This window comes from Notothenia rossii (assembly GCF_949606895.1).
Source record: "Notothenia rossii genome assembly, chromosome: 4".
Lineage (NCBI taxonomy): Eukaryota > Metazoa > Chordata > Actinopteri > Perciformes > Nototheniidae > Notothenia > Notothenia rossii.
Window position 1 is genome coordinate 21212512 of NC_136902.1, and position 14588 is coordinate 21227099.

General features: G+C 40.6%; 1 protein-coding gene across 1 annotated transcript; it reads right to left on the reverse strand.

Moving 5' to 3' along the window:
* Positions 1 to 7195: 7195 nt before the first annotated feature.
* Positions 7196 to 10597, reverse strand: ssr4 (signal sequence receptor, delta). Its single transcript, XM_079679392.1, has 6 exons — positions 10414 to 10597; positions 10090 to 10208; positions 9924 to 9998; positions 9453 to 9542; positions 9267 to 9332; positions 7196 to 7847 (listed from the first exon to the last, which is right to left on the reverse strand). Exons 1-6 carry the CDS (start codon positions 10460 to 10462, stop codon positions 7743 to 7745), a joined length of 504 nt encoding a protein of 167 aa, XP_079535518.1. The 5' UTR covers positions 10463 to 10597; the 3' UTR covers positions 7196 to 7742.
* Positions 10598 to 14588: the final 3991 nt, after the last annotated feature.

A 14588-nucleotide genomic window follows, 5' to 3' on the forward strand; every position in this document is an offset into this window, starting at 1 on the left:
TTACCTTTTTGTTTCTGTGTAAAGAGTAATGTATTGTGCCCCTCCACTGCATGTCAGTGTTAAAATAAAACTGTACATACAGTATATGTGATAAATATATGTGTGCATAAAATAAGATTATGATTTAATGTATATTGTCAAACAATTCATTTCTCATAATAGTCCCTGTAAATAGTGCTGTGTTCTTTTCTTGAGACAATTATCAAGAGCCTTACACTTGGTTTAAAAAACATGTAGGTCCAAAAACTAAGCTTGCTAGGGGATCTGGGGCATACGGTGGCCCTGAAGTGCAAGTCAAAACAGCATTTCACAAAACACCACAGCATTTCAGGAAACACCACAGTATTTCACAAAACACTACAGCATTTCAGAAAGTACCACAGCATTTGAGAAAACACCACAGCATTTCACAAAACACCACAGCAATTCACAAAACACTACAACATTTGATAAAACGCCACAGCATTTCACAAAACGCCACAGCATTTCAGAACACCGCAGCATTTCAACTTATACGGAAAGGGTATAGAGTGGCGAAATCACGCCCATCTACTTCCGGTCCAGGAGAACACTTCTTGTTTGTGATTGGACAGAGCCAGCCAGAGAAGCACTGCTGTGATTGTTTTTTTTTGCTGCCAGTCAAGAAATGACGCTTCGTGATTGGTCAGCCCCCGACAGTGCAACAACATGTCCCGAAACATCAGCCGTTAGCACACATACCTCATTCACACCAACGCAACTCCGGTTCAAGCTCCGTGCTAGAGCTTTTCAGGTTCAGAACTGGTTCTTCGGTTTAGCTCCGGCTCTTTTCACACAGCCCAGAGTCTGACTGGTGCTGCGTCATTGCGTCATCGTTTCCGTCATGACGTAACCGTTTGCGTGCCTGCTTCATAAAGCCAAAGCGCGCGGAAACCCCTCACAGCTCACACAACAACAACAATTGCCGATTGTGCTCCAGCTTCCCCTGTACCTCTTCGGAAGACCAGATTCCCAGTAGGTACCTGGTCTCTTCATTGGACCACTGCTGCTTGTTAAGTTTCTCAAACTGGATAAAACGCAGCCTTTTTGTTGTTGTTCAGGAGTTGATCCCGCCCCTGCCCCGCCTCGACATAAGCGTGACGTATGTGGTGCTTTTGCTCTAGCCGGACCATTTTTTGGTGCTTGATTCCGGAGCTAAGAGGCTGCTCCGCTGCAGTGTGAACCGGAAAACCCGGTGCTTTTCAAGCTCCAGCTCCGAACCGGCCCTGAAACACCGTTGGTGTGAATGAGGTAACAGAGCTCCCAGCTCCTCATATCTGTTCAGAAACTGGACAAAAGTTAAACATGAACAAACCACAGACTGTCTGTGTCATGGTGAATACAGTCGCTGCTTGATTTATGTCTGCAGCTATAGGCTAGTTTATCCTGATCGATCCGATCTCCATTCAGAAAACACACATTTTAAAAGGTTTTTTGTCTGCCGTCTTGTCTGCAGACTTGTCAAAGCATTAATTCATGGTTTTTACTAACTGGTATCAGTATGTTGTTACTTCGGCATCATTTTGAGACGTGTATTACAATTAAATTCATTTTGTTGTAGTCTACCATATTATTTACATGGATATTAGCCCCGAATATTCGCATCACTCTTATCGCTCGAGTTTTAGGTTTCACCGCGGCTGTCAGCTGTGTTTACTCCTGTCATTCAAACAAGACGCGCTGGAGAGGGGGTGTTTTCTGAAATGCTGTGGTATTTTCTGAAATGCCGTAGCGTTTTCTGAAATGCTGTGGTGTTTCCTGAAATGCTGTCGTGTTTCCTGAAATGCTGTTTTGACTTGCACTTCAGGGCCACCGTAGGGCAGGCTCATCTGCAATTGATTTGATTTCCCTGATCTTTAAAACAGTAGCAAAATGCATCTGTCAAGCACTAATAAAATGAGAATAAAGTTATTTGTTGTAATTAATGATCCACACAATCTGGAAATACAGTAGAGGCTCAAATGATCATAAATCTGAAATGAATGTGTTCAATTTAATTTGTCAAGTATGACGATAAAAATCTAATCTTGACCAAATAGGGGAGCAATAGGTTTATTTAGTTGAATATTTGTTTTTTTTCCCTAATCTCTCTCTCTACTTTCCACTCTTGTTTTCACTTACCCTCTGTATGTCACTTTCTCTTTGACTCTTTGTCAGTAAAATGATATACACTTCGTCTTGTGTTTGAGTTTCTATCATTTTGGATTTGAATTACAAACCTGTTTCTCAAACAGTACACAAGATCACAATAATACTATACTTGAAGTATAAGTCTTGGGAGTTTGTGTTGGTTTGGTTGATGGAATCTTGTCTGGTGAAAAGGTATGCCTGAAGGGAGATTGTGCGTTGGTTTGTGTATATGTGTCTGTCGGTGGCTAATCTCTCATGTTACTGCACCCTTCAGCTTAATATTTGTGTGCAGATTTATGACTGTATACTCAAGGACCTGTAAGTGATCTAAATCAGCTTCAGAAATGTTGTTCTCTAAGGATTAGAAATTATTCCTGTCCCGATTTTGTATGCCAAGGTAAGACAACTGGTTTGTATTTATTTGTTTAATCATTACAGCATTGGTTGTTGCCCAAACATTTTTTATAATTTAAACACTTATAACCTGCCTTAAAACAATGTTGGGTTAAGAGAATTAAAGTTAGATGGCTAGCCAACAACAATTCACTGAAGTGAAACTAACTATCATGACAGACGGGCACTGTTAACTGTAGCATGCACGCACAGGAGCTATTCATCAGATCATGTCTGGGAAAGAATGGCATTGAACTACAAGCGGTTTCTATATCAAGTTTCGCATGATATCAGCTGCCAGTCCGGTTTTCTCAAGCTGTAGACATAATCAAAGAGTAAAAGTTCTGTTGTAACAAAAGATCATCCCCTTCACCACACACACACACGCACGCACGCACGCACGCACGCACGCACGCACACACACACACACACACACACACACACACACACACACACACACACTAACGGTAACGTATTAAGACTTTTATCATATGCACCGCAGAAAAGACAAGGTGGGTGGGTGCGCCCCTGCCTGCATGGGTCAGAGGAGAAACTTCACCTCTCCCTCTGTGCAGTTCAGCCCCACACTGTGCTTTGTTAAGCAGGCACATGTCTGAACTTTGATTCACTGCCAAAACAAAAGGCTATGGCAACAACGTCCCAAGTCTCACTTTGTCGTATCAGGAAATTGATGAACTTCTCCCAAAACACTTTGGGTGTTAATGTATTTTCCTCTTCCTGCCAGGAAGTTGAGAGGTCAAAGGATAATACCTCTCCTCCGGAAAGGCCACATTCTATATCCATCCAGCCTTTCCGATTGATGGGAGAGGCCAATAAACGTTCATTGTGCATCATCATGTCTGTATAGCCATTAGTGAGCATTACAACAGCTAAATAATGATTTATTCAGATATTAAAGGGCACCAATATCCACTAAAAATAGTATCATCATTGCAGATCATTTCCCGATGACTTCCCGGTCTTGATTCCTGAATATAGAAGATCTGACTGTAGCTATTACCACCTCAACCACCTTCATCCCCCCTTGTCAGAGCAAATGATAAATTGTGTCCCGGGTTAGGTCACTGTGTTTTTTTGTAATTCTGCAATGTGTGTTACTGAGGGTGTGTTTATGCTGAATGTCCTGACTTATGATTTCAAGCTGAAGCAAGGTCGATATCTACACTCAAGGTCACTTCTTCATTACAGCGGGGCTGAGCTTTCTGCCAGGCCTGTGGCAGCTATGGGGGTATAAAGGAAATAAATTACTCCTCTGTATGGCTGTCACAAGGGCAGGGAAATAGGTAAACGTCCCTCTCTGAATCAATTTAGGGTCAGCCAAGGAGTGCATCCAGTGGCTCTGAAGAGTGACGGAGCTCCCTAACCCTGACCAAAGTAAGAATAAATCAGAACTGGAGCCAGCAGCTTTGCTACACTGAGCAATGTGTCTGCATTGCTTAACTCAAGACCCCTCCGCAGACCTGATGAATGCAGAGGCCGGGAGTTAATTCCAAGACACCGGGAGGCATATCTGAGCCCCCAGCAGCTTACACAACTAACTCCAATGTCTATGTTAGCCCAGATCACTGGAGCATATCCTTTGAAACAGATGAAGCAAAAAAACATTTCCCTTTTAGATTTCTCTTTTAACTGGATAGTTTTTAATATATAAACTTGCTGTCCATCACAGAAGCTGAACATGTATTTGGGGAGAAGTTTTCCTCACATAAGGTATCTACATCTACCAATAGCTTTATCAGGTTGACTAACCATAGTCCTGGTTATTGTTTCCAAATATAGCCACACTTCTGCTTTTATTGGCAGTTACAATACTACAGGAACTCTTGCCTCAGAAGATGAAGTATTTGTTTATATTAAAATGGGTTATTACTCTGAGAGCCAAGGGGATCAAGGTTAGCTTTTATCACTCACCTTGTTTTCATTACTTAAATGGTGGTTTTGTTTACACCTCAACAAAGACCCTGTAATTTCTTTCTTTATAATAAAAACAGGCATGAGGAAAGGGTCTGATCAAATCAATTTTATGGGAGCTCATTCGAGGTGCTTTCACAGGATTTATGTGCAAAGAAAGGGTTTGTTGGGATGTGTCTGCTTCTGTTTAGCCAACAGTATTTCACGGTAACTGGTCAGCTATGAACGGCGCACGTAAATGAAATAACAAAAAGCCTTTTTTTCAGCGGTTGGACTTTTAGTGTGAACTGTGGAGGGGGATGTCTAATGTAATTGAGAAAAGACATTCAGAGAGAGAGGTAGGGAGAGAGATGGAGAGGGATGGAGAGAGATGGAGAGAGATGGAGAGGGAGGGAAAAGGGCATTTCCCCATATATGGCTGTTTTTTCAGTGGCAACTGCATCAACAGGCAAAGTGGATTAGATGATGCTCAAACAGGACAGGAAGAGGGAGATAACAAAGAGGAACGCACAAAAGCTTGGAACTGACAGTGAGTTTATTCACACACAGTCCAAATGTTGTGGTTGAAGCACATAAAACATGCCTGACTGTACATACACATCCATGAAATAACCAGAACAATAAATGTTGTTGTAGTGTAAGGAAGGGGAGGCCAGCACGAAAGGATACAGTCTGTTTTCCTATTACTGAGTTAGCCCTCAGTTAGTTGACTTTGTTCTGCTTTACAGAAGTGTGGAGAATGAGCAGAAACAATGCTTAAAGGCAGAAAAAGAAAGTGTGACGTGTGAGAATTGTTTGTGCGACGCCAGTTTCCACATTGCTGAATCTCACTAAGCCCATCAGTGTCTGTCTGCCTCCCAAAGCAGATGTTTTACACACCTCTGTCAAAGCAGCTTTTCTCTGCCCCACAGCACTCACACATACCCGGATTCCTCTACAATAACTCAAATTCCTAAGTGTAAAAAAGATAATGATTGAATTATCCAAGCACACATACGCACTTTATCTCTAAAAAAAGTCACAATATTCTTTAGATTTAGGAATAAAGATTAAAGTAATTTGTTCTGTAACCATATTTTAAAAAAAACATGTGATTGCGATTTGTTTGTTTACGTGCGGTCACAAATTAGAGACTCCAACAGAAAAAACAAACTACACATAAACTATTTGTCATTGGAAGAATAAATTGTCACTTCCTGCGGGTGCATCGTTCATGAAACAACATCAACAATCTCAAAAATATTTAATTTAACATCCGCCCGATGTGTGGGCTGGAGTTCAATAACTTTGAACTCCTTCACACAACAAAGAGGAGAAGAGTCTTGTGTCAGCATCAACTTTGTTTATTCTATCCATTTCTATCCTTCCATCCAGCCGTCCCCCACTTCCCACAGCCTAAAGGTGACTCCACCAGGGAGCGCCTGGAATCACTCCAGCTCATGACCTTTCTGAATTAGCAACATAGTGATGTCTCTATTGTATTCTTGCCAAGGTGACAGGAAACAGAAAGCTGACATGTGCTTACAACATGCTCTGTGTTCTTAATGTGCTGTCCAGGGTTTGTGCTGAAAAACCTAAGGAAAAGCAGGCATTTGAGAAACTTCTCGTGTACTTTGTACGTTGTGCAGTGTTTATGTGTGCAGATCATGTTACTCAAAGTTTACATTGGTGTCATGGGAGTCAGTGAGAAGTTGCAGTAGTGATGTTTGTGTAGAAAAAAAGCAGCACTCAATGTGCAGTACAGAGCGCACAAACACCGATTCAGGCCAACTACAGAAATAGACTACATGGCTAAGTTTAAATCTCTGTAACAAACTAGATCACATGAGCACAAGAATAACTAGAAATCTGATAAACTAGAGTGAAGTTGATCCAAAACAAAAGCAGGGCTTAAGTTGCATGAGGCAATGTTTTGCTTTAAATCAGCAACAGCTGATAACGAAGCAGTAAAACCATGTGTGATGTGTTCATGAGATAACAGCAGGCCTCACTGCGGACCCAGGTTTTAAAAAGCAGCACAGAGCTGCCACAGTGTGTTCAACTCGGTGCACTGCAGCAGGTCAATACAACACAGACAATCTACATCCTCCAACTGATTTAATACCTGAAACCGGTTCAACTTCACCGTTTACGTACACTGAGAGGGAATAGAAACAGCTGCTGTGTTCAAACATAAAAGTACTAAGTACGCCAGTCATGACTCTCCACTGCAGACAGAAATAGCCCCCTACGTCCACTGAGAGTTCGGCCACTCCAAGTTGATCATGTTTGAAGCAACGAAAGGGTTATTCTTCATGGTTTGTTAACTAAATCATATTTAATAAGTATGTGGGATGAACATTTTAATCTGAATCAAATATTCTAGAGTAATTTCAGTTTTCAGCATTAACAGCTAGATATAATTCTTTAAATCTTTTTGTCAAATTTGAAGTGGACAGAAACTGGGGCTTTGAGATTATTTCTATTAACATTATTTGTCCCTTTTTTATATAATAAACTAAATCTGCTTAGAACCAGTTACTGTTTGATCTAGATGAGGCCAGGGAATGTTGAATCCATTTACCATTGGCAAACAAAAAGAAGAGATGAAACATTTAGAGATGGCATTTGTTGCTATGGAACAAGACTACTTGAATCTCCAAGTCTGTGTTAGAGGAAAAGGAATTTATAGATGAGGCGGTCTGTCACTGGACGGAAAAAGGAAGCAACACATTACACTGAATGAAAAACAAGTCATTTATTCAATCTGATGGAAAAGACAAAACACTCTACTTGCTCAGGCCAGCCAGTGCAGCCACGTTATTGACATTTCATATGTTTTGAGGTCTTGACCTCTGTTCTTGTTGTTCGGCATTTCCGTACAAATCCCACTCCCACGAGCCAGTGCATCCACACAGAAGGATAAAGCATTATCTAGTCTAAACGAAACAACATCTTTTAAGCAAGACTGCCTGAAGTATACTATGAATATTTGTTTTGTTTAGTCATGTGGGCCAGGTTTATCGTTTGGATTTATCAACAAAAATTACAAAATTCCATCATATTGGCAGGACAAACTTGTGACGAAATTCATCGGAAAAACTGATAAGACCGATGGCGGACAGACACAGTCTGGATAGAAAAAATAAAATAAGACTGCTGCTCCAGCTCCTCGTCTCAAAGCAGATCAAGTGGCAAAGTCCTTTCGGCTTGCCACCACAATGGATGATGGATCGTTGTTTGAGATCCACCAGATTTCAGTCTTTAACGATCCAGTGATTGTGAATCGTTTATGCCTGGATGGTGCTCTTTGCAGTGAAGGCCAGGTAGTAGACCAGGATCCCCATGAGGGCAGCCACCACCTCAGTCGCCACCCATGGGCCGTTCCACGCACCCTAGGGAGAGATTCACACATTTTAGAAACTGCTTATAAAAATGTTCAGAGGAACTGATGTTAAAAAAATATACATTCCAGTTCCTCTGGTTTTAGAAACACAAAGAGGCTGAGAGCAAAGTGGAAGATTTCTTTTTATAAAAGGCCTTATTCTACCGTTTTCAATAATACATTTCATTAAAAGAAACCGGCATGGTAAAGGTTACACTTTCTAAGGAGCAATAACAAAATAGTTCCCAAAATGTCAAAACAAGCCTTTCAGAGTGGCTACAACTGCTTAACCGAGTGTCTCTGTGGGCTTCATAAAAATGTGTTTTTCTTGAATGAAGGGATTCCAGCTGTAAATCAGAAAATAACCCTTTTGCAATATAAATCAGCATGGAGGCTGTTATAGTGCCATAAAGAGCACATGTTTTATTGCTTCCTTTTTACATTCCTCCAGAGGCAAGTTTTAAACTAAAAGTACTGCCCTGTGGTTGTATGCCTCCCCCAACTGGTCAAGTTGGAGTTTACACCCGTCCGTCCAAAATGTCAAGCTTCATCATTTTATTCTTTTAGACTTTGTGTAAAATTGTGGTTATCGGCATATACATTTTTGAGGTATAGTTTAAAGCACATTTGGCAATGTCATAGGGACCTTGACTTTTGTCCACTAAATTCTAATCAGCACTTCTTTGAGTCCAAGTGGACCTTTTTGACAAAAAAAAGTAAAAACCTGTTTACAGTTTTGCTTTTTCTTGTTCGGCATTAAAAAAAAAAAAGAAGATACTAACAAATGCATATTCCATGTTGTACAATGAGAGTTAGAGATGATCCTTTTGTATTCACCTACATTTTCACCAAAACGGCACCATGTTACAGGACCTCCGTGATGTTGTCCACAGCTTAATAAGACTTGGAGGTTTTATAAAATGCAAGCTTTGAGTCTTCTTCATTCAAACTGAAGCACTTCTTTACCAACAACATGATGTGTGGCTGTGCTTTGCCACAGCAGGCGGTGCTGTTGTGTGCCCAACATGTTTACATGTGACCGGCGGATATACGACACTGAATGGGTGGTCACGGAAAAACGACAATCAACTGACAACCGGGCGGTCTCTGCTACTGACCAAACAATCGGTTAATCTCTGAAGACGTCAAATGAACCTTGAACTACGAGTGTTTGTGGATCTAATTTAACTATCTATGGAGCAGCCCCAGGGTCTGTCTCTAAATCAGTACAGTCAGATAAAATACAAATGTTGTACTGATGAAAATGATTCTATATCTATCTTCTATAAAAATTAAATTATAGAAACATTAATTTGTGCAAAATACTTTGTTTTCTGAAGATTCTTTGAGAAATAATAAACTAACTTCTTTCCAAAACACTGATTGTGTATAAACACGGGTTCGATCTGAAGGTGTAAAAAGGACTCACCCTGTGGTCAATGTTGACGGAGAAGAGAGGCTGAATGGCATTTACATCTTCGTTGTTTCTCTGGGCCTGGAACAAAAGAGATTAGTTAAAAAGGCATAAAACTAACTTGCCAAACACAAATCATTTCGAATACAATGGAGGTCAGTGGCATAAGTATGAGCTTATCAAAAAACATTCATCACTAACCTTGCGGAGGGAACTGTAGGACTCCTCATCGAAGAATTTCACCTGATATGTTCCAGAGCTGGCCTGTTTGTGAGGAAGGCTCCAAGAAACCTGAGGAAAGAAATCACATGCTGACAAATGCTTTGGTGATAAACTATAGGCTTTAAGAGATGGTCACCTGAAGTACAATTACTTTTTGTTTGTCTTTTTTGTTTCCCATTATTGAAGAATACATCATCAGCTTTATTGAAGAGACTGAAGGTCCATTTTCAAAAGACATACAACACTCAAATAAAGCTGAAAGTACACAGGGAAGTGAGAAAGAATAGGGATGACCTGGAGCAAATGTATTGCCTATTCAATGTAGGTGAATAATTTAAACATATTGACCCAGGGACATTGAACCTTTGACCCTGGTTAAATCACTGCGGAAAACTTAATGTGTCAAGCAGCTTCAGCATGCACATATGAACTGGGGCCACACTTGCATACCTGGTACTTGCCAACATCCTGGCCTCTAGTCACAGGGAACTGTCTTCCGTTGACATCAGCATACAGAACCACACTCTGCAAAGGACAGAAATGGCCATCAGTCAGTCCATTACATCAACATATACATTCACACTGTCTGGTTGAAATGTTGGAGGTGGACTGTTACCTGGGCTCCGTTGGCACAGGCCAGGCTGAGTTCAACGATGAAGACCGACTCAGAGGAGATGACGGCGTCTGAGGTGGTGTAGGCCGACGGGGTGATCGCTGGGTCCGTGCAGCTCTCTCCTGTAACCACACAGTGTAAAAGTTAGTGAATTAATCATCTGCACAAGATAACAGCTCTTACACATTCACCAAGACTAATTTACCCCTTATTGAGATGACACATGGACGTGATTTGATGAACTAGCTAACAGTAGCTAGCTAAGGTTGGTTAGCATTACAGGCTTATTAACCGGTAAATATGTCCCCTCGTCCCCCACTGACTTACCCGAGCAGGCAACCACTAGCAGGGCGAGGAAGGCGGCTATCCGAATCATGGCGGTGGTATCCGGGGGTTTTCTGGTGGGTTTGGTGTTGCTTCTTGGGTCCAGCTGCCAAACTGCACTGTTTCTTTCTCACTGACTGAAGGGAAGAAGTCCACCTCAGCTCTCCGATTCAAGACCTCTGCGCATGGGCAGCAATGACGTGGACTGTTGCGCCGCAGAGCATTCTGGGAAGTTACTATGTCGACACGTCATCCGAGTTAAACACATGTTTACAGTGAAACCTTTATATATTTATACAGTAGTCTATCTGTGAAACAGGTCTATTTGTTACATAATTATATTTATTATACATCAATATGGCACCGCTATTAAAAAGAGGAAGGTAATCAAAACCAAATGTGTATTTGATAAATACTTTATTTGAAATGTTACCTTTTTTATCACAATTGTCCTTATACTTCTTTCTTTATTTTATTTTTTCACTAAAAACCTAACTGTGAGAAAGAAAAAAGGGTTTCTGTGTTCAAACTACAGTAATAATGTATTAATAAGTCCTTTGGGGTCACATTATATTAAAAGTAGGCCTACAGTTTTTCAAATCATCATATATTTTTAGAGACCTGAAAATGACAAATGAAATAGCAAACAAAATTAGTCAAAATAAAATAAAAACGAAAAAGTACACAGGGGTTGTTTGAAATGGCAAATGTCTATATGTATACATATCAACACATACAATACACATACACACATACATGTGTCAGTGTCCATACATACACACCTATACATACATTCAATCGGTGTATAGAAACAGTCAAATAAGGGATGGTCGTCTTTGGGATATGTAAATTCTCCACTTTTTCCATATTTCCTCAAATGTGTTTTCATGACGCCTCATTGAGAAAGTGATTCTTTCCATAACATACATTTCATGGATATTGTCGTACCAGTGGTCAAGACAAGGGATGTCCGCTTTGAGCCATTTTCTAGTTATTACTTTTTTTGCTGCAACAGTAAGAATTCCAAATAATTGTTTTGTTTTGAGGTTTGTGGGGATTGAATGTACAAGCCCAAATAGAAATTCATCCCAGTTTAATGGGATTTTTTCCTGTAGTACTATTTCAATTTCTAAATGGATCTTTTGCCAAAAAGTTACTATCAAAGGGCAAGCCCAAAACAAATGGTAGTGATGTGCTAACTGAGAACCACATTTCCTCCAGCAGCTGGGGGGCCCTAGATGATGTGGTGACTGAGCAGGGCTGAAAAAGTACCTGCTCAGCATCTTCCAACTAAACATTCGATAGGCGTCTGAGCTAGAGATCTTCCATTGAAAAGTACAGTAATTTGTCCAGACTTCGTAAGGGATGATATTTTCCTTTTTAATATCTTGACGAGCTTTGTAAAGTTTTGAGATTACTTTCATCCCTTCGTCTGATGTGTATGCACTGGTGAAAACTATTAATAAAGGATCTTCAAGGGCCTTCTGGCTGTCTAACAGGGAACTATTTAAATAGTGGCGTACCTGTAGAAATAAAAATAAAAATCACCGTTATTCAATCCATATAGTTTTTTTAGTGTTTGAAAATCGATCATGGTTCCTTTGCTGAAAAAATTGCAATATGAAGTAAGGCCATGTTTGGCCCAACCTTTAAATGTTGTAGCTTTCTCGGGGTGAAATCAAGATCATGTGAGCACCATCTTAATATCTTCTTTTCCTCCAGCAAGTCACTCCTGGTAAGGAACCTTAACCATCATTTTAAAGAGAGATTGATCCAGTGGTTATCTTTTTCCAGTAAGTTTTTAAACTGTCTTTTATCACCTAACCTTGCCTCGATTGGTACTCCTCCTGATACATTATTCTCGATTTCTTTCCATCTAGCCCTGTAGTCTGACTTGAATCAGCAGAACAAGCTTCGACTGGGATGTCCTCATAAAACACAGTTAGTCTGGCCGGGAATGGGCTCTGGAATCTTATGTTTCTTTCCTTTCAGTCAGACAACTCACGTGTTTCTCTAACATGTTAAGCAGCATATAGTTGAGTTTGGCGTCTAGGCTCGGGCCTCATCACTCCACGGATATACATAGCACGATGAGTGACGATTAAATAACTAACCCCCGAGCCTACAGGTGGAAGCTGGGGTGGTGGTGGGGCAGGCAAGCAGCAGCGACGTGGAAGTATAGCTGCAGCAATATCAGCAGCAAGCAAAGCATAGAGAGATATCTGGCAGGTTAAATAGAGCGGCATATTAAGGAGACTCTGTTTGGTTGGTTGGAGAGTGACAAGGGGCGTTATGTATGCAGCATACAGTGGGGCAAAAAAGTATTTAGTCAGTCACCAATTGTGCAAGTTATTTTCACTTAAAAAGATGAGAGAGGCCTGTAATTTTCATCCTAGGTATGCCTCAACTATGAGAGACAAAATGAGAAGAAAAAAAAAAAAAAAAAAAAAAAAAAAAAAAAAATCCAGAAAATCACATTGTCTGATTTTTAAAGACTTTATTTGCAAATTATGGTGGAAAATAAGTATTTGGTCAATAACAAAAGTTCATCTCAGTACTTTGTTATATACCCTTTGTTGGCAATGACAGAGGTCTTCACAAGTTTTTCACACACTGTTGCTGGTATTTTGGCCCTTTCCTCCATGCAGATCTCCTCTAGAGCAGTGATGTTTTGGGGCTGTCGCTGGGCAACACGGACTTTCAACTCCCTCCAAAGATTTCCTAGGAGGATGAGATCTGGAGACTGGCTAGGCCACTCCAGGACCTCGAAATGCTTCTTAGGAAGCCACTCCTTTGTTGCCCGGGCGGTGTGTTTGGGATCAAGACCCAGCCGCGTTTCATCTTCAATGCCCTTGCTGATGGAAGGAGGTTGTCACTCAAAATATCACAATACATGGCCCCATTCATTCTTTCCTTTACACAGATCAGTCGTCCTGGTCCCTTTGCCGAAAAACAGCCCCAAAGATTTGTTACTTTGGTCCCAGCTCTCTGCAGGCCATTGACTAGGTCCCCCCGTGTGGTTCTGGGATTTTTGCTCACTGTTCTTGTGATCTTGCGTGGAGCCCCAGATCAAGGGAGATTATCAGTGGTCTTGTATGTCTTCCATTTTCTAATAATTGCTCCCACAGTTGATTTCTTCACACCAAGCTGCTTACCTATTGCAGATTCAGTCTTCCCAGCCTGGTGCAGGTCTACAATTTTGTTTCTGGTGTCCTTTGACAGCTCTTTGGTCTTGGCCATAGTGGAGTTTGGAGTGTGACTGTTTGAGGTTGTGGACAGGTGTCTTTTATACTGATAACGAGTTCAAACAGGTGCCATTAATACAGTTAACGAGTGGAGGACAGAGGAGGCTCTTAAAGAATAAGTTACAGGTCTGTGAGAGTCAGAAATCTTGTTTGTTTGTAGGTGACCAAATACTTATTTTCCACCATAATTTGCAAATAAATTCTTTAAAAATCAGACGATGTGATTTTCTGGATTTTTTTTTCTCATAGTTGAGGTATACCTAGGACGAAAATTACAGACCTCATCTTTTTAAGTGGGAGAACTTGCACAATTGGTGGCTGACTAAATACTTTTTTGCCCCACTGTAAGTGCTCGAGTTGACTGCCTGAACTAGCTCGCAGGCTTCGCCCCATTAAGTGCAGCTTTGGCTTCCACATACTGCCTCCTCCTTCTCTGCAATTCAGGTGCGTAATCATGGTGCACGTTGACCTTTTTCTGCCAGGCTTTTTTTGATTAAGTCTTCTTTCATTTTAAAACTTGAACATTTCACCACCAGTGATCAACATTTTTTAACTAAGTATAACTAGATTTAACTTCGGATCATTCTTGGTTAATAGCACATCCAAAAAATATATATATATTTTTATAAATTGAACCATGCCCGATTTGCTTCCAAAGGCCTTTTCTTTTAATATATTATATACATGCTTTGTGGTACCTTGTCTGATAATCAACCAGTTGTGGAATTGCTTAGTGCATTTACTAAAGGCCTGTTCTTGCATGCTGGCTTATTTTTAAGTGTATGTACTGAAAGAACTTTGTTGTGGAAAAGGTCTGCTGTAAAAACATCTAGAATTCCTTCAAGTCCTACATTAGCTTTTTGTTGTTTTAATCTGTGATTGTAGTAAAGCAATTTCTAACAAACATTTAGTTTATTGTATATGATGGAAAAC